Below are 26,143 nucleotides of genomic sequence, written 5' to 3' on the forward strand. Positions count from 1 at the left end.
CAGTCCATAACAATGTGTATATACATCATAGAGATATATAAAGCAAATATAACATATTAACCTTTGGGCAATCTGGATGAAGATAATATGGGGATTTTTTATACTATTTTTGTAGCTTTTTTGTAAATCTGAAATTATTTCACAATAAAAGGTAAAAACAGAAGAAAGGGCAGGAGTGGAGTTAAGAAAAATTGGGGAAGCTACTTATTTGAGCCTAAAGAGAGCAGGAAATGAATGAGTAAGAAGGGGCAGAAGTGCATAGTCCAAGAGAAACATTTAGTGAAGAGGACAACTTTAAAATGTTCTGATGCACTTTTTGTTCAGCTGGTGTTATTTATCTTTTGAACTTGTATTTCTTTCATTCTTATTAGACTTTAAGCCTTTTGAGAATAGGGGACATGTGTAATACTTTTTACAGAGAGCAATACTGAAGTATTCAAGTACTTTGTACTTTAATATTTGCTCTTGGTTATGTTCATTTTTTTTTCAATCATAAGGTGCAACTGCTGCCTGGTTACAAAATATTTTGCTTAAAACTGTGCTTTAGATTTTTGTCTTTTGTCACCTATATTACTGAAGGGGGAAAGTGATATATTTCCCTTGGATAAGATTAAAGGGTGATTTATTATTCATAACATAGTATTTTTTAATATTCAGTATGCAACACCTTAATGAGATTTAGTTTAAGTAATGTTTTATAGGTAATGATTAATTTTCAAATACAAGAAACTATGCAAAAGAAAAAAGTAAAACTTTGTATCTTCCTCAAGTTTTATTTTCTCTTTTATAATCCTCCGATACGAAACCTGGCTTTCTTTGGGTTCAGATTTCTAATGTCACATTGCTTTATTAAGTAATGTATGGAAAGCTTGCTTAAATGCAGTCTGTCTGAACATATAGAATGAGGAGTGGTAGTGATCTGTTTTTAAACAGATAGTTCCACACCTAATAGAAAGTAAGAATTCTGTGGCTATTTGATTGAGCAAAATATTTTTATTAACAGTAACTTTTATATGCAGGTGATGCTGCTAATTATAACTGAGCCTTCTCTAGTTATTAGTTAGAACTTTTTCCTGTGAGTTAGTTCAAGTTACTTTTGACACTTCAAACTAAGAATTTATAATGAAATCCAGACCTTTTACTAATAGATCTCTTTTCTACTCTTCAATGAGGTTTTACTACATTCAGCATGGTAATTCCATTCCTTGAGATCCTTTATATTCTGTAATCTGTTTTATATCTGAGTTTTTAAAGTGAAGCTTTGCTTGTCATTGTGAGTCTTTACATTGTAGTGAATTGAACTGTCCAGCCCACGATTAGAAGGCTGAATGGATGAATAGCAACTCAGTTTGGCTATTTTTAGATAACCTTTATTTGACAGAACTGTTTCTCACTGTCATTGAAAAAGACCTTGTAACAATAAGAAAAAATTACATTTTTTGATGTAGTAGTTTTTGTTTCAGGCAGACTTTAAAAATTTTATGTTAGAATTATCCCATCTGTTTCATTCCGTCTTTTCAGCATCTGGGAACATTTTTTTCTGACTATTTATTGAGATATTTGTTTGTTTGTTTTTTGAGTTAAATAGTTTCTCTTAATGTAATTGCTGTTTACTTTTTTGTGTGTAATTTTTTTTTTTGTAATTGTTGTTTAGATGTATGTGTGTTTTTTTTGTTTTTTTTTTTTAGCATTTTGCTTTTATAGAATGAATTTGGGTCTGATAAGATTTTGATGAATGAAGCTGGAAATGTGGACAGTTGGATTCAATTCTTTAAACTTATTATTTTGAATAGAATCGAAAGAATGATGAAGCCTCTTATGAAAAGATGTTGAAACTGAGACGAGAATTTAGTAGAGCCATAACAATTTTGGAAATGATTAAGAGAAGAGAGAAAACAAAACGAGAATTATTGCACTTAACCTTAGAAGTTGTGGAAAAAAGGTAACATTGCTACTCTTACATTACCAGTAATGCTTCAGTCAAATGAAAAGCAAAATGTAACCAAATTTCAACTTTATAACTATTGAAATTGATTATTTAACCATATCTCCATTTTTTGAAAATTGTGATTGCTAGTTTTTGCTTTTTGTTTTTAAACCATTAAGTTGCCAATTTGGGTTGCAAATTTGGGAGATATTTCTGTGTATAGTATAGATCAGATCCTCTGTTACACTTAATTTCTTGTTGTTGCAGAATCATTTAATTGTATTTAGAAAAGAACTTGGAGATCATATTGTCCCATTCTCTGTATTAAAGTTTCTATTAAACAAAATTTGAGAGAAATAATTGTTTAATTGATTTTATTTTTTTATTAGTTAGGAAACACTTGTTTCAGTGCATTTTGAAAATGTATTCGCCAATGTAATAATCCTTTTCCTACATAATTAAATAGACTCTGCTAAACCTAACAAAATTTTGTTTGTTTTCCTGAGGTAAACATTCTAAAACATCATTTCCCAGTGTTTGAAAATATGAAATATATGAAGATTCCTTCTGTGCATCTTAGAGATTAGGAGAGGGAGTCGTTTTGTTTTTCAGTTCAGTTCAGTCGCTCAGTCGTGTTCGACTCTTTGCGACCCCGTGAACCACGGCACACCAGGCCTCTCTGTCCATCACCAACTCCTGGAGTTCACCCAAACCCATGTCCATTGAGTCGGTGATGCCATCAAACCATCTCATCCTCTGTCATCCCCTTCTCCTGCCCTCAATCTTTCCCAGCATCAGGGTCTTTTCAAATGAGTCAGCTCTTCGCATCAGGTGGCCAAAGTGTTGGAGTTTCAGCTTCAGCATCAGTCCTTGTCTTGTTTTTACTAAATCCCAAATATGAGCTTCCTTTTTCCCATACGTTTTCTCTCTTAAAAATAATCCAATTAATTGTTGGCTTTGTTTGATTAGTTGTGTTCCAAGTAAATGATGTATCATTGTTTTTTTATTTCTATTTTATTTTTGAACTGTAACATTTTCTTATATATTATTTACTTTTCAAGATATCATTTAGGAGACTATGGTGGTGAAATCCTTAATGAAGTGAAGATCAATAGATCAGATAAAGAATTATATGCCACTCCAGCAACTCTTCATAATGGAAATCATCACAAAGTCCAAGAATGTAAAACTAAGGTGAGTATCTTCTGGGGAGAAGTATGTATGATAATATTGACTGGACAGTTGGTTTCTGAAATTGTCTTACAATAGTTTGGTTACAAAGGAAGATTACTAACATGTTTGCGTTCCTATTTTTTGCACTTTGCTAGGATTTTTTACATGCATGTTGATTCGTTAATCCTTGCCACATCCGTTTGAGGTAGATTTTTACCTCTGTGTGACTTTTAGATTATATAGTTATTAAGTGGCAGATTTAAGATTTTGAGTCTAGGTCTAACACCAAAAACCATGTGTTTTTTCAACTATGCTATCTTGCATCCCTACAGAATAATGGTAATTACAGCTTAGTTATTATTACTGCCGTAGCAAATCCTGCATATCTGTGATGGCAAGCATCAGAATTAAGCCTTTCTTCATTGAGACTATTCAAAGTTACTGTCCTCACTATTGCCATTACCAGCATTTATCAGTTGTTGTTTATCTTGACTTGAGAAAGTCCTGTAACTGCTAGAACTCAATTTTTTCCTAATAAAGAGACTAGTGATTAGTTTCTTAGACTGAAGAGTTACATTTATTCATTATTCACTTGGTGTATAAAAGCGTTCAGTCTAGAAATGCAAAAGTTAAAACCTTTGAAGAGCTTACATTTTTAAAAAGAAACAGATTATTGGCTGAGTTTTTAGACAGTAGAGCTACTGTGTAGCAGGATTTTAAAAATGGTTTAGGGTGTTTGTGGAAAATTCATCTTTTAAAAATGTGCACGATCCTCATTTTTCATGGGTTCTTTCTTAAAGGTCAAGGAAGAATGTGGAGTAGGGAGACACCTCCATTATTCAACTGTGTCAATTTAAACACCAAAGTTCTTTCTTATTAATCACAGGCATCTAGCCCACCTTCCCTTTAAATCACACTTACTTTGCCATAAACCAGACAATAAATGTCATTTTGTACATTATTTTTAAAAATCCAGTTCTAAATCAGTGCTTTTCCCATGCATATTATTGTTAGGTATAGAATATGAAAATCTCAACCCCAAATTACTGCAGAATCAGCCTTTGTTATATATTGATTCTTAATCTTAGATCACCTCTAAGATTAAACACCCACACTATTTAAATACTAATTTTAGAAATATGATTGCATTTGACATAGTTAACTATATTTCCTTTGTCACACATCCTACTTTAAAACATAAGTAGTTTCTGAGAAGTTGGGGATTTCTTTTTGATGTCATAGCCATGCCCATTGTATGAAAGCATTTATATCTGAATAACTCAGTGTTTCAGCAACATTTTCATCATGTATAACATTTTTGACCTTAAAGTAGTTTTAATGAAAATCTGAGCTACTTGAAAAAATGTAAAACTTCCTAAGTATTTTTACACTTTGCTAACGCTTGTAATTTGATGCTTAGAACAGTGATTTTTAAACTTTTTAAAGTAGATTCTTATTTATTAAAAGGAACGCCAGTATGTTAAAACAGAAACAGCTGCTCTGTTGAGGATAGCTGGGTTCTAGACTCCACCCATCAGTTAGTCTCTGCCAGACAGCGTCTTGCGTGCCACCAAAGAACTCTGGGGTACTTGAAGACAGTTTGATTACTGTTCAGCTGAGGTAGTAATTAATTCTAAAAAGTGAAGGTTTCTTCCATAATTAATAAGCTTTTCTGTCTCAGAAAAGTTATTCCACGTGTAGATATTTTTAAAAATTGGAATTAAGCATAGAAATGAATTAATGAATTTATAATCTAATTCAAGTCATTTTAAAAATAAAAGTAGTCAATTTTCATCATTAATCAGTAGATTTAAATAAAATCAAAATAGAATTTAAATACATTTTAAATGATGGATTGCATAATAGAGGAATTTTTAAAAATCACTAACATTTAAAGATTGATAACAATATAAAAAAGTAAATTTAAACGTCATAATTATTTTTCACTGTAATTTGTGAAAGCAAAGCACTTTTTAGCTTATCATCAATAGTTTCTGCATATTAAAACCAGAAAATAAAATCACCTCCTGGGTAAAAATGTATGTTTTTTCAAAGAGCAGTATAGTTTTTTATGATTTCTAAAATGATTTTCATTTCTTCCTTTTGGGGGAAAAATCATCATGTAAACAGCACCCGCATCACTTGTCTTTGAAAGAAGAGGCTTCTGATGTGGTTCGTCAAAAGAAGAAGTACCCAAAGAAGCCTAAAGCAGAGGCTGTGCTAACATCTCAGCAGCCCACTCCTGAGACCTTGCCTGTGATCAATAAGAGTGACCTTAAGCAATATGACTTTCACAGCTCAGAGGAAGATGAATTTCCACAGGTGCTTGTTTTAAAACTATTTTATAGACATTTTCTTCTAGTCTTTTATATTGCTCTATTTTAAAACATAATATCTTAGAGTTTTGATTCTTGCTTTCTTCACCTGATGTTACAACATAAACGTTTTCCACATTATTTATGTAGTTACTGAAATGGTATTTGCTTTCTGTTATTTTCTATCAGTTAAATATATTTTATTTCTATTGTGTAGCATTTAGGTGGTTTTAAGCTCTCCCTTTTATAAAAATGAGCATCTCTACCTTGTCCCTCCATATTTGAAATAGATGATTAAAAATGGAATTCCTGAGCTAAAGATTATAAATATTTTAAGACATTTAACACATAGTTGTAAACATTCATCAGTAGTAATTCCCATATTCCATCAGCATTGTATTTTACAACTTTTAATGAAAATTTTGCTAATTTATTTGACAATAACTATTTGACTCCAAAGATTTAGAATTGGTTCAAATTTTAACTTGTGAAAATAATTCTTTGGTTATATTGTAGCAGTTTTATAGCAAATTTTAACAGTTTAAAAGTCTAAATTTTTGTGTCATATGTGCTGTCTTTTAAAACAAGACTTTTATATACTAAAGGACTGATTTAAAAAAATACATTGTTTAGCACCTGGTGTAGCAGTGGCCTCCTTTTTTCTTCTTCATAAAGTATAGGAAACCTAGAGAGTACTATAACATGTGTTATAGTATTTCAACATTTTGACTGACTTGCTTTAAAAAAATTTTTTTTAAACAACACGACAGATAAATTTGGAAGCAAGACAGTTTATAAAACTCCTTGTTGTAGTAACTATTTAAAATCTAGAGTTTATATAAAATTTGTCTTCTTTGGCTTGATTATATTAGTTTTACTTTTTTGTAGATGATTTAGTTTTTCTAGCCCAGATAATATTTCAGCATTCATACACATTGTAACAGTACACAAACTGTGTTTAGTATCCTCTTTAAAAGCACTTAAATGAACTCATTTATTAAAAGTTGTCAGATGGTCTTGCTCAAGGTTATGTGGCAGTTTGGATGAGAGAGGGCAGTTAAAAAAAATATTAAAAGAATAAATAAAATTGCCAGAGGATTATGTTGTTAGACTCAGGTAGGGCTTTGAATAGTCATGGAACATGAATTAAATGACATTTTGAAGGAATGAGGGCACGTATAGTATGTCTTTTCCAGATAGAAAATGTAGGGAACGGTCCAAGGCAGAGAAAACAGTATATTAGAAGGAATTGCTAGCAGTAAGTTTAAGTGAAGAGTGAGATGGTTAGATAAATACATGTATAAAAGCCAATAAAGTTTTGCTATACATTCCCAGCCTTTTAAGAATGATGCTAAGGGATACTGTGTCAAGTAGAAACTTTTCCTATATTGCTAGAATCAGTCTATGCAGTCTGATAGATACACTCATACTAGACCTATATTCCTCATCTATTAAGGAATCTTCATCTCTGTTCTAAAGTCTTATATTTATTCATATAGTCCCCATTCCCACATGAAATTGCATTTTGAAACTTTTAGGTTCCTCTGAGTCCTTGTACTGTGTTCTTAACAACGTTAATTTTTATAATGGTATCCCTGGTTGCTAAGTAAGCATGTACCTATAGTTGAACATTATTCAGTGAGGCAGCTGTTTAGAATGTGGCTCTTACAAAATCAGGATTTTATTGCTTAAAAGATAATTAAAATAATCATATGCTTCTTCTGTGTCCAATAAACAAGAATAAAGGAATAGGGAGCCTTAAAGAACATTTTAACCAGACTTCTCCAACTGATTTGCAGCAGAGCAGAATACAAACCCAGTCTCTTCTCAGTCATGCTTCTGATTCTCCTAACATCAAGGCTGTCTTCCTGTATCTCAGACTAAATCCTGGAAACCCCTCCTTGGGTAATCCGAAGGAAGGGATGCAAAAAATTTCTGAGATTTTGTGACACTTCCTGTGTACATTCTGGAAGAGGTAGTTGCTTTGTAAAGGAACCAAACTGTAAAATTCACATTTGGGATTTCCTTTCAAATTTCAGGTTTGAGTTTGGTTCCCTGGAAAGAAGAATCAGCCCCAGCTTACTGTTTCTGTGTCTCCCCCATAGGGTTGGTTGGAGGTATATTGGAACCTCAAACAAATGCCTTTCTCCCCTGGATGATCCTGCTCAGTGGTAATTACCACAGTTTTGAAATAATGTGGAGAAAGCATTTTTCCTCTCAAAATAGGAAGAGAGGGATTTGTGAGGTTCAAAAGTTTGCAAGTAAATGTGGTTGAGCCAACGTTGTCAGAAAAAGAGATGTACTCCAAAGTGAAATTGCGAGACAGCTGAAACTTAAGTACCAAAACTTTTTTTTTTTTTTTAATTTTAACCATTATGGGTAGAAATTTATCTAAACCATATTATTTCCTGACATATCAGAGTATATTTGTATTTCCCTTAATCTGTTTTCGATAACATAACATTTGCTATAATGCACCAGTGCTGCCTTAGAGGTCCACTCAGATTATGTAGGGGGATTTATTTGTCCTAGTCTCACTTGGTCCTATGCTTTTTAATGTGTGACAACTTTTTGAAAGTCTTTATTCTTTTGCTATCAGATGGTGAGATTAGTACTTCTAAACCAGTCTGCTTACCTTGTAGCAAGTCCTCTTTCCTCTTTTGATTTTCAGCTTCAGATCTGTTAAATTTTAAAAATGATTTTAAAAACACGTGGGGAAATACGGGACTCCCCTTTCAGTGCAATGTAGGAACTTTTTGGCTTTGAGGGATGGGAGGTTATTCATAAGCTTTTTGTATCTTGTTAGTCTTAGGCTTTATTATAGAGAAATGAAGTTATTGTATAAAAGCATACCTGTCTGTAGATGAAACATAATTATTATTACAAAGTATTCATGGCCACACACAGTATTTATAAAATGTATAAATGGGTTATGTAAAAACCATACTAATTATTTTCAAGCTTAAAGCGTTTATATACATGTTCAGAAACAGTTAAGCAATACCATGTGAACTTAACCTGCAAGAACTTACCCATTAAAAATGATTATTAACCGTACGAAACTTCTGCTAATCTTTAAATATTTTGGGAAATTCACTACCTCCTGTATGTAATGTGGAGTGATTCACTGTGATTACATTCTGATTTAAGACCATTACAAAGATTGTTGACTTTTGGTAACTCCTAAATGGAATGCTTCATGCCTCTTTTGTAGGTACCGTCCCCAGCATCAGAACCCGAAGAAGAAAATGATCCTGATGGTCCCTGTGCTTTCAGGAGGCGGGCAGGATGCCAGTATTATGCTGTAAGAACTATATTTTTTGTGGTGTTTTGGGAACTGGAATTAGCAGATAACTCATGTCAAGATGACTTCAGTTGAATTCAGTTGCTCAGTCATGTCCAACTCCTTGCGACCCCCATGGTCTGCAGCATGCAGTCCATCACCAATTCCAGGAGAATACTCAAACTCGTGTCCAAGTCACTGATGCCATCGAACCATCTCATTCTCTGTCGTCCGCTTCTCTTCCCACCTTCAATCTTTCCCAGCATCAGGGTGTTTTCAGAAGAGTCAGTTCTTCACATCAGGTGGCCTAATTTTGGAGTTTCAACCTCAGCATCAGTCCTTCCAATGAATATTCAGGACTGATTTCCTTTAGCATGGACTGGTTGGATCTTCTTGAAGTTCAAGGGACTCTCAAGAGTCTTCTCCACACCAAAGTTCATCAATGCTTCGGCGCTCATCTTTCTTTAAGTCCAACTTTCACATCCATACATGACTACTGGAAAACCCATAGCTTTGACTAGATAGACCTTCATTGACAAAGTAATGTTTCTGCTTTTCAATATGCTATCTAAGTTGGTCATAACTTGTGTTCCAAGGAGCAAGGATTTTTTAATTTCATGACTGCAGTCACCATCTGCAGTGAGTTTGAAGCCCCCCAAAATAAAGCCTCTCACTTTTTCATTTGTTTCCCCTTCTATTTGTCATGAAGTGGTGGGACTGGATGCCATGATCTTAGTTTTCTGAAAGTTGAGTTTTAAGCCAACTTCTTCACTCTCCTCTTTCACTTTCAGCAAGAGGCTCTTTAATTCATCACTTTCTGCCATAAGGGTGGTGTCATGTGCATATCTGAGGTTATTGATATTTCTCCCAGCAGTCTTGATTCCAGCTTGTACTTCATCCAGCCCAGAGTTTCTCATGATGTAATCTGCATATAAGTTTAATAAGCAGGGTGACAATATACAACCTTGTCGCACTCCTTTCCCAGTGTGGAACCAGTCTGTTGTTCCATGTCCTGTTTTAACTGTTGTTTCTTGACCTGCATACAGATTTCTCAGGAAGAAGGTCAGGTGGTCTGGTATTCCCATCTCTTTTAAGAATTTTCCACAGCTTGTTGTGTTCCACACAGTCAAAGGCTTTGGCTTAGTCACTAAAGCAAAGGTAGATGTTTTTCTGGAACTCACTTGCTTTTTTTGATGACCTAATGGATGTTGGCAATTTTTTCTCTGGTTCCTCTGCCTTTTCTAAATCCAGCTTGAACATCTGGATATTCACAGTTCATTTACTGTTGAAGCCTGGCTTGGAAAATTTTGAGCATTACTTTGCTAGCATGTGAAATAAGTGCAGTTTTGCTGTAGTTTGAACATTCTTTGGCATTGCCTTTTTTTAGGATTGAAATGAAAACTAACCTTTTCCAGTCCTGTGGCCACTGCTGAGTTTTCTAAATTTTCTGGCATATTAAGTGCAGCACTTTCACAGCATCATCTTTTAGGATTTGAAATATCTCACCTGGAATTCCATCGCCTCCACTAGCTTTGTTTGTAGTTATGCTTCCTAAGGCCCACTTGACTTCACATTCCAGGATGTCTGGCTCTAGGTGAGGGATCACACCATCGTGGTTATATGGGTCATTAAGATCTTTTTTGTGCATTTCTGTGTATTCTTGCCACCTCTTCCTAATATCTTCTGCTTCTGTCAGGTCCATACCATTTCTGTCCTTTATGGTGCCCATCTTTGCATGAAATGTTCTCTTGGTATCTCTAACTTTCTTGAAGAGATCTCCAGTCTTTCCCATTTTATTGTTTTTCTCTATTTCTTTGCATTGATCATTGAGGAAGTCTTTCTTATCTCTCCTTACTATTCTTTGGAACTCTGCATTCAGATGGGTATATCTTTCCTTTTCTCCTTTACCTTTAGCTTTCTTTTTTTCTCAGCTGTTTGTAAGACCTCCTCAGACAACCATTTTGCCTTTCTGCACTTCTTTTTCTTAAGGATGGTCTTGATCACTGCCTCCTGTACAGTGTCACGAACCTCCGTCCTTAGTTCTTCAGGCACTCTGTCTATCAGATCTAATCCCTTGAATCTATTTGTCACTTCCAATGTGTAATTGTAAGGGATTTGATTTATGTCATACATGATTGGTCTAGTGGTTTTCCCTACTTTCTTCAATTTAAGTCTGAATTTTGCAATAAGGAGTTCATGATCTGAGCCACAGTCAGCTCCTGGTCATTACTTTGCCAACAAAGGTCCATCTAGTCAAAGCTACGGTTTTTCCAGTAGTCATGTATAGATGTGAGAGTTGGACTATAAAGAAAGCTAAGCACCGAAGCAGTGATGCTTTTGAACTTTCGTGTGGGGAAGACTCTTGAGAGTCACTTGAACTTCAAGAAGATCCAACCAGTCCATGCTAAAGGAAATCAGTCCTGAATATTCATTGGAAGGACTGATGCTGAGGCTGAAATTCCAATACTATAGCCACCTGAGGTGAAGAATTGACTCATTGGAAAAGACCCTGATGCTGGGAAAGATTGAAGGTGGGAGGAGAAGGGAACGTCAGAGGACAAGCTAGTTGGATGGTATCACTGACTTAATGGACATGAGTTTGAACAGGCTTTGGGAGTTGGTGATTGACAGGGAAGCCTGCTGTGCTGCAGTCCATGGAGTCGCAAAGAGTTGGACACAACTGAGCAACTCAATTGAACTGAAGTGAGGAAATGGAAAGCTAAGAAATGCACTGTATGTCATTAAAAATAAAGGGAGGCACTATGAATTTAATCTGTGCTTGCTTTCTTTTTTTTTTCTTTTTTAAATTATGAAAGTATGATAACATTTATAGAAGACATGGAAAATACAGAACAAAGTTGCATATAGCTCCAACATTTATTACAATTCTTTTGTTAAGTAGATAAATTAAGATTTTTAGTTGAATTTCAATACTGAACTCTCAAAAATTAATGGAATGAATATACAGAAAAGTAGAAGCATATAGTAGACCTGAAAAGCACCGTGCACCAATTCAACATAATTGAGATTTATACAGTTTTCACACAACAGTAGGATACAAATTCTATTCAGGTTTTCATTGACTACAAACTGGGTGACACTAGAACATATTCAGGTACCTAATATAAGGTCACGCATGCTTTCTTGAAGTGCAATTTTTGAAAATCTTATTGAAATCCCTGTAATATATCTCAGTAGCAAGTTTATAAATTACTAAATTCATTATCTCTAGAGTCGCTGAGAGTTGAACACTACTGAGCAACTGAACAGCAACTCCTACATAAATGTTAAAAGCCACATTGTTCTTTAACGATATATTTCTTTTAAAATATAATATATCTTAAATGTATTGATAGTCATAAAAATTTAGTTTATTTTGATGAGTGAACTTCTATATCAGTTTTATAGAATTTTACCTGGTTAGCATTTAAACCCCAATTTTAAAGTTTTATATCTAAATTTGAATTCTTCTTCTAATACTGTAGTTACTTTATTTTTATCATGATTTAACTTTTCTTCATTTCAGAATTACGCTATGAGTTTTAATTTTTTTTTTCCTTTCTGTGCAGCCTCGTTTGGACCAAACTAACCGATCATTTGGAAATTCAGAATTGGCAGATTTGGATAAGTTAAGATACAGGCATTGTCTTACAACTCTCACAGTCCCAAGACGATGTATAGGATTTGCAAGAAGGCGAATTGGCAGAGGTGGAAGGTAAACTGTTCGTTTTGACGTGCTGTTTGTTTCCAAGGTAGAAGGTACGGTATCAAGAAAATGTTTTTAAGTTCTTCTAGGTAATATTTGGCTTTATATTGCTTTTCAGGGTCATAATGGACCGGATAGCCACAGAACATGACCCAGTCCTAAAACAGATAGACCCTGAAATGCTGAATGGTTTTTCAAGCGCTTCCCAAACTATAGACTTTTCTTCTAATTTCTCTCGGACCAATGCTTCCAATAAACATTGTGAAAATAGACTGTCCCTTTCCGAAATATTAAGCAATATCAGATCATGTCGACTACAGTGTTTCCAGCCAAGGCTACTAAATTTACAGGACAGTGATAGTGAAGAATGTACCTCAAGAAAACCAGGGCAGACTGTGAACAATAAAAGAGTTTCTGCAGCATCTGTAGCTTTATTGAACACCAGCAAGAATGGCATATCAGGTAAGTTGCTACTTGTTAAAAGTATATCCTCTTCTCTTCTTAATTTTTCATTATCCACTAAATAGACTTTCATGATGAATTTTGAAGGTTTATTTTCATGATCCTACTGAGGAAAGGAATTTTAGCTTAACCTACGTTTTTTTTTTTTTCCCAGTGTAAGAAACTAAACACTATTATTGTGGTTTGCATTTTAACCAAAAGTTCCTAATTAGTACCTGTAAAACCACTCACTTTGAATGTGCCTGGTATGGTGAGTGTGTAGAGAATTCTCTCTGGGCAGAGTGATTATTAGCTGCTATCAGATCATCATAGCACAAAAGTGTTTTTGTTATAGAAAGCTTAACACACTAACCTGACAGGCTCCTCTGTCCATGGAATTCTCCAGGCAAGAATACTGGAGTGGGTTACCATTCCCTTCTCCAGGGGATCTTCTCGACCCAGGGATCAAACCCAGGTCTCACGCATTGTAAGCAGATTCTTTACCCTCTGAGCCACCAAGGAAGCCTCTTTCCCTTTTACTTTCACTTATTGTATTAACTTTGCTTGAATGTAAGCATTGCCCCTTAGAAATGCCATTAAAAAGCTTTCTTTCTGCAAAATGTAGTTTTGGTCTAATAATATACCTTTCTAATTGAGATCAAGAAGTATTTTCCATTTTAAGAGACATTGTACTAAAATTAATATACCTCGGCATTGTAAATAATGTGTCACATCTACAGATGTAGATGTAATTTTGATTTGTTTTCTTCTGTGGATAGTCTTCTCTTTATCACATATATGTAAGTGTATAATTTGTAAATGTCTTTATAATGTATAAATTGCAAAAAATGCGTGGTATCCAAAGGCAAAGCTAGATGTGGCTTGACTTAAACTGTTGATATCCTTTCTTTCTGTAAAATGTATTTATTTCTAAATCATTTCCTGGACAGTGTATTTTAGTATATAAAATTGATGTGTTACACTTCTTCAAAATGATTTTAAGTCATTTTAAGTTGAAATTTTGTCTCAATAGTGTTCAGTCCTTTTTAATTACTGAGCTGTTTATTTTCAAACATTACTTAGACATTTGTCTATTTAAAGGTTGTTACGGAAAATTGGATTTGTTTGAATGATTGGAAGTTGGCATATCATTTCTCCAAATTAGTTGGTTAATTTTCTCCCAAACGAATTTAGGTAAGGAAAATGGTATCCCATTATATAAAGCTCATGAGTCTGTGAAATTTATTGACCTTTTGAAGCTGAAATGGATTAATACCTAATATGACTTTAAACAGCAGGATTCTTAGAAGTGTAAAAATAGTAAGAGCCAGACATCCTGGAATGTGAAGTCAAGTGGGCCTTAGGAAGCATCGCTACGAACAAAGCTAGTGGAGGTGATGGAATTCCAGGTGAGCTATTGCAAATCCTAAAGATGATGCTGTGAAAGTACTGCACTCAATATGTCAGGAAATATGGAAAACTCAGCAGTGACCACAGGACTGGAAAAGATCAATTTTCATTCCAATCCCAAAGCAAGGCAATGCCAAAGAATGTTCAAACTACCTCACAATTGCCCTCATCTCACACACTAATAAAGTAATGCTCAAAATTCTCCAGGCCAGTTCAACAATACGTGAACTGTGAACTTCCAGATGTTCGAGCTGGTTTTAGAAAAGGCAGAGGAACCAGAGATCAAATTGCCAACATCGGCTGCATCATCGAAAAGGCAAGAGAGTTCCAGAAAAACATCTATTTCTGCTTTATTGAATATGCCAAAGCCTTTGACTCTGTGGATCACAATAAAATGTGGAAAATTCTGAAAGAGATGGGACTACCAGACCACCTGACCTGCCTCTCGAGAAATCTGTATGCAGGTCAGGAAGCAACAGTTAGAACTGGACATGGAACAACAGACTGGTTCCAGATAGGAAAAGGAATACATCAAGGCTGTATATTGTCACCCTGCTTATTTAACTTATATGGAGAGTACATCATGAGAAACACTGGGCTGGATGAAGCACAAGCTGGAATCAAGATTGCCGGGGAAAATATCAATAACCTCAGATATGCAGATGACACCACCCTTATGGCAGAAAGTAAAGAACTAAAGAACCTCTTGATGAAAGTGAAAGAGGAGAGTAAAAAAGTTGGCTTAAAGCTCAACATTATGAAAACTTAAGATCATGGCATCCGGTCCCATCATTTCATGGCATATAGAAGGGGAAAGAGTGGAAACCGGCAGACTTTATTTTTTGGGGCTCCAAAATCACTGCCGATGGTGATTGCAGCCATGGAATTAAAAGACACTTACTCCTTGGAAGGAAAGTTATGACCAACCTAGACAGCATATTAAAAAGAAGAGACATTACTTTGCCAACAAAGGTCCATCTAGTCAAGGCTATGGTTTTTCCAGTAGTCACGTATGGATGTGAGAGTTGGCTATCAAGAAAACTGAGCACCAAAGAATTGATCCTTTTGAACTGTGGTATTGGAGAAGACTCTTGAGAGTCCCTTGGACTGCAAGGAGATCCAACCAGTCCATCCTAAAGGAGATCAGTCCTGGGTGTTCGTTTGAAGGACTGATGTTGAAGCTGAAAACTCCAATACTTTGGCCACCTGATGCAAAGAACTGACTCATCTGAAAAGACCCTGATGCTGGGAAAGATTGAAGGTGGGAGGAGAAGGGGATGACAGAGGATGAGATGGTTGGATGGCATCGCTGACTCAATGGACATGAGTTTGGGTAAACTCCAGATTTTGGTGATGGACAGGGAGACCTGGCATGCTGCAGTCATGGGGTTGCAAAGAGTCAGACACAACTGAGCGACTGAACTGAACTGACGAATATTAGGTCACATCCTTTTTTCAGCCAACTCTAAGACATTATTCAAATTATATAACTGAAACTCCTGTACCAAAAGTTACTCAATAATTTTGCCAAAAAGAGAGTTTAAAAACATACCAACCATAAGTATTTATAACTAGATTTGACCATAGTTTGAATTTTTTCTCTACCAATGAATACCATAACAAAAGATTGATTTTAAATGTTCCTTCTCAACTTGAATATGGCCACACATTTGCAGCTTTCTACTGTACTTTCCTGAAACACTTCCGATCTATTTGACTTGACTCTTCCAGAAAATGTATATGTTTCTCGTTACTGTATCATCACTACTCTGCATGTATGGATTCAGAATGTAATCAGTCTGTACAGTCAGCTCTAGAATTTTATGACACTACCATGTATCAGCGTAAAGTAAGCATTTGAAATATTATTTTAGGCTTGCATACACTTCTCAGGGAATTTAAATCACATATATGTGATGCTATTATCATAGATAATAAAGTTATTTCTATTTTTACCTTTCCCCTGTCATCAGAAAAAAATAGTGGTTTTGATCTATGCCATTTTTCCTTTTTTATGTTTATGTTTGTTATGTAACGGTACTGTGTCTCAACTTAGTACCATTCCATTATTTGTTATTAAAGAGTTTTGTTCATGTTTTCTCTCTGCTAACTATAACCCTCTAAGGTCATTGAAGTCACAAGGTGGTTTGTTTTTAACAAATTTGTTTTGTTTCAAAATATTAGGCATGGTATATAAATTCATAATGAAACATATTTTTAACACCAGTTTTGTGAACAACTGAAAAGCTGTAGCAGTTATTTGTTTGTTTGGGCCACCTCTATGGGATCTTAGTTTCTCAACCAGGAATCAAACCTGGGCTCACGGCAATGAAAGTGTAGAATCCTAGCTATTGGACCACTAGGGAATTTGCCCATGGCAGTTTTAAGTACACCCCTTACCAGTTATATTCATTACATAGTTTCTCCATTCTGGATAGGTCATTTAAATTGAATTCAGTTACAGTTCAGTAAATAAGGATAGAAATTCCTTTTCTACCTAAAAAGAATTTTAGGAATTTCTTAAAAGTTACTTTTTTATATTTGATGTGCTTAGTCAGTCATGTCTGACTCTTTGTGACCCCATGAACAGTAGTAGCCCACCAGGCTCCTCTGTCCATGGGATTCTCCAGACAAGAATACTGGAGTGGGTTGCCATTTCCTTCTCCATTATATTTGATGGACATATGCAAAAGAATTGAATCCTCATACATTTGGTTTCTCTTAACCGGTATGTCTGTAACATTTGTGCTTTCTGCTTGTTAGTGGACTTGGTCAGGAGAACGTGTGTGTCTTTAAGAGTAACAGGACTCTCCACCCGATTCCTCTGATCTTAAGAAAAAAAAAAAAGTAACAGGACTGATACAGAACCATGTTTTTACTTGGCAGAGAGTATCAAGTACTGAATTTTCTGTTTCACAACTGGGAAATTCACAGCAAATAAAGGGTTTGGTCAGAAATAGAAACCTGATACACCTGACACTTGTAGTATTTATTTGTATCACAAGTTCTTAGTTCTTAAACAACAACCTTGAGCTTGAGAGCCATTTACAGAAAATTTTCTTACTTTTATGTTGTTAACCCAGTTAATGTTTTTCAAGTCATAGTTGCTGTGTCTTGAATGTATTCTAATTATTATTTTCGGTACCATACTAAATGGACTTAAAGGGAAACAAATAGAATTGTGTGTCCTAGGTACTAGTAAGAACTAAAACTGAAGACTTCATTTAGTTAATTATTTAAAAGTATGTTATCTTAGTTGAAAGCCTATTCTCAAAGAATAGGAAAGGAAAGATAGATGTGCTAAATAAAGGAAGTGGATAACCAAGGAAAATTATTTTTAATACATAATTATTTAGGATCTAACATATGCAAGCCACTATGTTAAGTGTTTGGAAGTTGCAGAATTTTAGGAGACAATAATCCTTACCTTCAGGGAGCTTATAACAAGCAAATATTATATTATTTAAATAAATAGATGATAAAGTTTTCAGTCATTTGAAACTGCAGTATTTATTCTTTTGAGATACTATTCTTAAATCCCAACCTTAAGGAAATATATTTCACATCTAAAAGTAGCATTGCTTGTTCAGACTCGAAGGGCGGTTTATGTTTAATCTTGGGCTAGACTAATGCATGGTTGCAGTGTCTTCCCAGTCTTTCTGAAAATGGTATAAAATGTTTGCAAGCATAAAAGTTTTTTAAAAAGGAAAACTATGTTTTAACACTCGCTGAGGTACTCACAAGGACTTATTTTTTAAGTTAAAGTCACTTCCAAAGGTGAGAAATGGATTTAGACTTCAGGAGTTTGAAAGATTTTAGTTTGACTGCTAAAGGAAATCATACTGAAATTTCAGTTATAACTATTTAGCTTGGGTTTCAGAAATTTAAATGGATCTTTAGTCTGCTTTATCTTCACATTTCATTTGTTCCTCATTCCCCACCCCTTTCACCCTCTCACTTCCTGTCTCACCTCTCATCTTCACCCTAGTTAGTATCCCCACAGTTTTGCAGTTTTCTCATTAGTTACATTAGAGGATGTGAATAGTTCTGGGTTATATTGTTGGCTTTTGTAGATCAGAAGATTTGTCCTTAGAGTAGGTCCAGTGGTTTTTTGTCACCTTTACCTGGTTGCTTGCTATTACCTAGAAGGATTAAAATAGGATCTCCTCCTCCTCCTCCATGTAACCCCAGATCCAGCTTTTAAAACAAACAGACATTGCATATAATCAGCATTGCTTCAACAAGGTATGTATTAAAACATATTATAACAGACCTACCTGGTAGATGATGAAGTGCCAAATAATCATTTTGACTTTTAGATTATTTTTACTATCACATTAGATGTTCTTCATTAAACTGCAAAAACTTGGTCTAGGCTAGTATTTTAAAATATTCATAGCTTCCCAATAATCACTTTATCCTAATTTTAGAAGAACACTGCATTAAAAGTTGAAAGGTTATTTTTTCAAAGGTAGCAGATACAAACACAAAAATCATGTGTTTATACTCGGTTGTGGGGTGGTCATCTAGAAAATCCAGAATGTATTTCTATTCAGTGTTTCTTTTTATTAGTTCATCAATGAAACAACAGTGAAAAGTTGACAAATACTTGTAAAGATTTCACACATACTCAAGAATGTTTTCTCTGGGCCCAAGTTCAAAAAGCAGTGATGTAAAGCTTTATCGATATACCATTGTAAAATCTAGTGGAGATACCTAGAGTATGTTTGTGTTGGCTCACTGTCAGATTATGAGAGGGAAAGGTGATAAGGGATCAGGCTAGCAGAGCACCTTGTAGGAACCACATGACTGAAAGATAAAGACCAAAATGAGGGATGCCTGCAATTTTTGAAAACAGAATCAGCATTCTAAGGGTGGTGACAAATATACTGTGAAAAGCTACATGGATTCATCTGAGGAATGAAAGCAGACTGATAAACCCAAGGCAGGTAGAAAGACAGCCAGAAAGGTTAGAGGCTTTAGTAAAAAACAGACTGTCAGTTATATGCTCAAAATATTTAGAAATGCAAGTGTGTTACTAATGTACAGAATGACAATTTGCATATGTAAAAGGGGAAATTCTGTAATATGTTACCCAGGGAGATTTGCAAAACCTCTTAGGGAAAGAACATTTCCTACCTTTTGCCTTCATAAAACAATCAGATTGTAGTTACTTTTTAAAAAATTTTATTTATTTTTAATTGAAGGCTAATTGCTTTACAGTATTGCATTGGTTTCTGCCAAACATCAACATGAATCAGTCATAGGTTTACCCCTGTTCCTTCCCACTTGAACATCCCTCCCACCTGCCTCCCCATCTCACCCTTCTAGGTTGTTACTGAGCCCTGGTTTGAGTTCCCTGAGCCATACAACAAATTCCCATTGGCTGTCAATTTTACATATGATAGTATATGTTTCCATGTTACTCTCTGCATACCTCCCATCCTCTCCTTCCCCTGCCAGTCTGTGTCTCCACTGCTGCTCTGAAAATAGGTTCATCAGTACCATCTTTGTAGATTCCATATATATGTGTTAGTATACGATAATTGTTTTTCTCTCTCTGACTTACTTCACTCTGTATAATAGGCTCTAGGTTCATCCACCTCATTGGGACTGACTCAAATGTGTTCCTTTTTATGGCTGAGTAATATTCCATTGTATATATGTACCACAGCTTTTTTATCCATTCATCTGTTGATGGACATTTAAGTTGCTTCCATGTCCTAGCTATTATAAATAGAGCTGCAGTGAACATTGGGTTACATGTGTCTTTCCTCAGGGTATATACCTTGTAATGGGATTGCTGAGTGATATGGTGGTTTTACTCCTAGTTTTTTAAAGAAATCTCTGTACTGTTTTGCATAGTAACTGTATCAATTTACAGATTGTCAGTTACTTTTAAACTGACAGGACTTGGACATTTTGGATATGGTAGATGTATGACCAGCATGAAATTTACTTTTAAGCTAGCAACTTTTGATAGCAACTAGTAGAAAGAACTTGACTTGACCCTAAGCAAGAGAAACAGATATGGTTTCTTTTTTCATAGATTCCCACTTCTTTATGTCACTACCACCGTTCCAAACTTGGGCCCCCATCCTATGTCTCGTTCCTAAAGAGATATTTTCACACTATAAGTGTGACATTTTCCTGGTGTATTTTAATGCTTATCTCTTGATAACTCAAAGTCACTACAAGAAATAAATTTCTTATGAAGTAATTCGGTAACTTATGAAAGGAAAAGTAATCAGTGGAGAAGATGCTTTCCTTTTGATCAGTACTATGACTGTCATTAAAACCATACTACATTTCTTACCACTTTCATTCATCTTTACAAAACGAAAGAGGTCAATTATGGAGGGGGTACTGTATGTGTTCCAATTCTGTGTCATGATTGCTGTTTTTGTCTGAAGAGTGTTTAATGCTCTAAAAAATTCTGAATGGGAAACAAGCATTTTTCAAGCACAAAACACCTTATAGTATTTAAAAACAACAAACTAGATGTTAAGAATGAATCTAACATGCTGAGTTTGAGGTTAAGAGGAAGAAGAAAAAAAATGAATTTAATATTTTAAGCATATCCATATTTTTGAATTAAGTTTTACCATCAGGGGTTTTCAACCAGTAGCAGAATCAGGAATCAGAATTTTGGTATCGAAGCCAGCCTGAGTTTTTAAGAAGTTGGGCACACTTGATCATTAATTTGAGTGATTTCGGTGAAGTCTTGCTTGGAATTTTATGCATTTTCTATGGTGAAAAGGATGGAGTTCTTGAACAAATTAATGGCTTCAACAAGTCAGGGCGGTAAGTAGACATATCCCTCCCCAGACCAGGAAATTTTATTAGCATCCCTTTTTGATATCTACATAAATGATCAGCTTTTCATAAGAACAACTAGAATACCTCTAGTTGGCAACATTTTGTTAGTAAGTACTAACCAAAACTAATTTTGTTGCTAAAAGAATGCAATTTGTTCTTTCTAGTAATTTATATATATATATATATATATATATATATATATTATTAGTAAGATTTTATGATTATCTGACTTAAAAGGTTTTGAAAAATGAAAAAGTTCTCATTATCCTCATTTCTTTCTGAATTTTTAAATAGCTGCTGAAAGTGTATCCTGTTTGGTTTATTCCTCACTTAAAATTCAGTGCTATGGATTTCTCACCTTTTCATCACAACATAAACCTAAGCTCTGGACAAACATCAGGCTGAATTTGAGAGTAGAGTATACTAACACTAGATTACAAGCCCACTTCTTCTGGATTGGTACACTGATTTATACACATAAGACTTAAAGAGATTTATTTGGACTTAAGGTTTTCCGTCCTGCCTTTGTATCTAATAAACTATTTTTAATCTCTTTCCCAAGGTTCTCATACAGCTGGAAATTAATGAACACTTCACATTTTCATTTGATTTTGAAGATTTTAAATTTAGAATTTAAGTTATTATTTTTTATTTAAAAATAGAATACTTGCAGTGAATTTAACATGTGCAAAGAAAGACATTTGATTTTGTTGGTAATTCAGTAAGATAACTAATGTGTACTTCAAAAATACAGGTAATAGTGAAATTTTAGAATGAGCACTATCATAGGCCCATCTTCTAAAAATAAAATGGCTATCTAAGAACTGTTTCTCCATGACAGCCCAGTACTAATTCTAATGATAACATTGTGTAACAGAAATGAAGGCCTATCTAAAGCTTTGTCCATCTCTGGGGCTTAATTCCTTCATAGAAAATAAGCTGTATTTTGCACAACTTGTTATGTCTAATGTGCCATCATATGTGTGTGTGTGTGTGTGTACATATATATAAGATTTCCCATTTGTGATTCTGCTAAATGGAAAACTTTTGGTGGGGAAACTTTTAACTTTCTCGTTAAGTAACATTAACTGAAGGTATAGTCTCCTATCTAAACTCCTTCAAGTCATATTGATTAAGTTAGTTAAATTACTTTTAAAGGTTGACTTATATTAGTAGAGAATTCTTTATGTGTATCTTTTCTTCCCAACTACATTGTAGGACTTTATAGCAGAGACCTTCTTTTAAATTTATTTTTTTTCTCTGTATTCATTCTTAACTCTTAATTCAGCACTTTTCATCGTAGATAGTAAATACTTGCTGATTGAGTGAAATAGCTAGAAGAAAGGAAAGAAAACAATAAAGAAAAATAGAGTAAAATGGCTCTGGTAATACATGTATTCTGATGTGATTTAAATGTTTTGTGGCTCTGATAATATGCTGACTTCTATGGAGATAGCTTTGTGTCCTCTGAATAAGTTTATCAGTGATGGACTTAAATATCAGTGAGTGAAAGTTTGTTTACATTTCTTTGGGAAAAGTGTTTCTTATTATAACTTGATAACTTTTTTTAAAGTAATTTTTTAAATAAAAGTTTTAAATGTCTTATTTTTGACATTTAGTAACTTAACACAGTTGGTAATAACATAATTGATTACATCTGAGGATGCATTGTATCTTTGATTTTCTAACATATCTCATTTCTAGTCCATGTTTTTAAGATAGTACTTACTTCAGGCATCTATTGGCTTAACATGTGGTTTAAGTCTGAATAAATGGAAGAATCCTCAAATTAGAGCTGTATTATACAGTAAAAACTACAAATAGCAACTTTTAAGCATGTATTATTAGAAGGTCATAGGTATTAGTGTAAGCTACTTTGGCTGAAGGGAGTATCATTTTTACCCTGTTGTTTGTTGCTGATGTATATATATCCTGTGATTTGAAATTGCTTTTCATCTTAATTGTGGAGTAACTTCAGATTGTATTCTACTTGTTAAAAGTACTTTAAAACATGCATATTTCTAAAATTAATGTCCTTTGCCAGTGTCAGGGGGCATCACGGAAGAGCAGTTTCAGACTCATCAACAGCAGTTAGTTCAAATGCAAAGGCAGCAGCTTGCTCAGCTTCAGCAGAAACAGCAATCTCAGCATTCCTCGCAACAGACACATCCAAAAGCACAGGTAAAGCTGTCTTTGAATCATGGTTATGTCTGTTCTTTCATAATTTTGTCATTTAAAAAAAATTTTAGTCAAGTCACAGCAGATAACCTTGTTATTGCTACTCTTGGTTTTGAAGATCAAGCCTGTGTCTTTTTCAGTTAATTTACCTAATTTTAAGTGACCGGTTTATGTTTCATGAGAGGAGCACTAGAGCCAAATATAGTATTTTTAATTTAGGAAAGAAATTGCTACATATTTTTAGAAAGTTCACTAAGAATTCATAGAAGTAATTATATACTTTTAGAACCATCATGCTCATCCCTACTCCCCCCAAAATGTTCTTTCCAAGGATATGACCATCCCAACCCCTTCCTAAACTGTGCGTTGTGCCATTTGAATATGCCCCATAAGGTGGGAGATAATTGGCTTGTGTAATAGATCCAGACAACATAGTCCTTTGTCCATTTGAAACTCATTTCCCTGAAGAAAAAAAAATTGCTCCTAGATGAAGTTTTCCTTAGGCACAGTTAAATGATTGACAGTAGAGACAAGACTGTATAAATAAGCACCTAGTAACATAATTGCTAGGAGAAAGAAGCCCTGCCAGCGCCTTGAGATGAGCCTTTGAGACTCATTTTGGACTTCTGGCCTCCAGAACTGTATGAGAATAAATTTCTGTTGTTTAAACCCTGCACTAGTTTTATACAGTATCAAAAGGAACATGACCATTAAACTTGCCTTTGTTTGCCTTTTATGAATCTCAGGTAATTTCAGCCTACTGAAAAGTTAGGCTAAGATACATTTTTACATTGGGACCAAAATGGCTGTCAGTTATCTCTGTCATTTCATTTTGCCAACAGTATCTAGATTGTCAAGTATTTTTAAAAATTTACTTATTTTAAATGAAACAAATGTGATTATTTTTAATGATGAAAGGTACAATTCACAGAGAAGATAGACATCATAAACCATTAGAAACTTTAGCAACAAATAAAGATATATAAAGCAAAAATCAGAAGAGATATAAGGGAAAAAGATATATAATCATAGTGAGACATATTAACGATTGTCAAGTATTTTTAAAGGCTTGGAAAAATGAATAGGGCATAAAGATTTGGATTGTTTATTACCCTAGCTCTTTCTCTTAAATAGTTGCTTCCCAGTTTTTAGTAACTTTCTTATTTCACAGATGAAAATAGTCTGTGAAGTCCTAGATCTCTTAACATAAACACTTGTAACTGTTCAGAATGAAAAAGGCAACACCCTCTTGGGTTTTCTCACTTCTCTACCTGTTTGTGAACTCACATCTAAAAAGTTGAGAGTTTAACTTTGTTTATTTTATAGGGCTCAAGCACCTCTGACTGTATGTCTAAAACACTTGACTCAGCCAGCGCCCATTTTGCTGCATCTGCAGTGGTCAGTGCACCTGTTCCAAGTCGCAGTGAGGTAGCCAAGGAACAGAACACTGGCCACAACAATATAAACGGTGTTGTCCAGCCTTCAGGTAAGCCTGTCGTTTCAAGTGATACTTACTAGCTCAAAGTTGCAACTCAGTGATTTGAGATATGGTTCTTGATTTTTAAATCCAGAGGGGAAACATTGTACAAGAAATCAGTTAGGACTCCATAATTTCTATGGCTATGTGTGGTGGAATAGCTTGACGTTTCTAAAAGTCACAGCAAGTCTGCTCCCTGTGTCCTCCCATGCCCAGTTGATACCTACCTGTGTAACAGTCCACCCTGCCTAGTTTTCTACATACTATCATTTGCCTCACATCTTAGCAGTCACATCAAGCTAATTGCTAACCATCATTGTTGAGTCATTCGTGCATTTATAAAAAGGAGAACTATGTTAATAGTCCAGATGGTCTGTCAGTAAGCTGGAAATTGGATTTACCTTCCCAGTCTTACACACTCACAGGCCTGCTTTCTGTGACTCCTCCCTTGTGAAATACAGTATTGCTGTGAAACTATTTCTGCTTCATATTACCCTGAGTCCTCAAAGATTTACTCTTCCTTTCAGCCTTTAACTTCTGCTCAGACCCTTGGGTTTTCCACTTGCTGTTCCATGTACCCATGATTGTGATTGCCCTTCCTTACTGATGTTCTTGCTTGTGTAAATTCTAATAGAAGTCCAGTTTTCATCTCCACCTGCCCTCAGTCTCCAAGAGGACCTCTGTCCTGTTATACAGTTTCCATATATGAAGGCAGCAGAATACTTTGCAAAACCATTTTATGCAGGCTAGTAGAAAGAGGGTATCTTTGGGGTTGTAAAGGTGAATATGTTGTTATGGATTAGAAACTCTCTTCGGAAATTTAATTAGATTGCAAATGTTTGCATTCTTTTTTTCTTTTAAACTCCTAATCTTTTAAAGAGTTTAATTAATGTCTCATGAGGTAAATTGAACAATTTTTTTTTTCTTCCCTTCAGGAACCTCTAAAACATTATACTCCACCAATATGGCTTTATCATCCAGCCCAGGGATTTCAGCTGTACAACTTGTAAGGACAGTTGGCCACACCACTACAAACCACTTAATCCCAGCATTGTGCACAAGCAGTCCTCAGACACTTCCCATGAACAATTCCTGCCTGACAAACGCAGTGCACCTCAATAACGTCAGTGTTGTTTCTCCAGTCAATGTGCATATCAATACACGGACTTCAGCACCATCGCCAACAGCCTTAAAACTTGCCACAGTTGCTGCCAGTATGGACAGAGTGCCAAAGGTTACTCCCAGCAGTGCCATCAGCAGCATAGCCAGGTGTGTGTGCCTGTGTGTGTGTGTGTGCTTCAAGTATCATTCTGTCTCTTTCTGCTGGCTCAGATCCTGTGGGAGGAAAAGACTTCCTTTTTTTTCTTTTACTGCTCAAGCCGTAGATAACTTGTCAACTGATTGACTTGCTTTT

The 26,143-nt window shown here is 34.9% G+C and overlaps 1 protein-coding gene across 3 annotated transcripts in view; it reads left to right on the forward strand.

The window, feature by feature from the left end:
* The window catches only part of EPC2 (enhancer of polycomb homolog 2), a 126,002-nt gene that overhangs the window by 97,751 nt on the left and 2,108 nt on the right, over positions 1 to 26,143 (forward strand). For 2 of the 3 annotated variants that reach the window (XM_065931506.1, XM_065931508.1), the window contains exons 5-13: positions 1,794 to 1,942; positions 2,989 to 3,121; positions 5,231 to 5,422; positions 8,630 to 8,719; positions 12,268 to 12,413; positions 12,523 to 12,866; positions 23,119 to 23,255; positions 24,579 to 24,738; positions 25,665 to 25,998. In XM_065931506.1, coding sequence (XP_065787578.1) covers positions 1,794 to 1,942; positions 2,989 to 3,121; positions 5,231 to 5,422; positions 8,630 to 8,719; positions 12,268 to 12,413; positions 12,523 to 12,866; positions 23,119 to 23,255; positions 24,579 to 24,738; positions 25,665 to 25,998 — 1,685 coding nt within the window. The remainder of the gene's footprint in view (positions 1 to 1,793; positions 1,943 to 2,988; positions 3,122 to 5,230; positions 5,423 to 8,629; positions 8,720 to 12,267; positions 12,414 to 12,522; positions 12,867 to 23,118; positions 23,256 to 24,578; positions 24,739 to 25,664; positions 25,999 to 26,143) is intronic. The other variant, XM_065931507.1, reaches the window with a different exon arrangement.

The sequence above is a fragment of the Muntiacus reevesi genome, chromosome 3 (genome assembly GCF_963930625.1).
Source record: "Muntiacus reevesi chromosome 3, mMunRee1.1, whole genome shotgun sequence".
Lineage (NCBI taxonomy): Eukaryota > Metazoa > Chordata > Mammalia > Artiodactyla > Cervidae > Muntiacus > Muntiacus reevesi.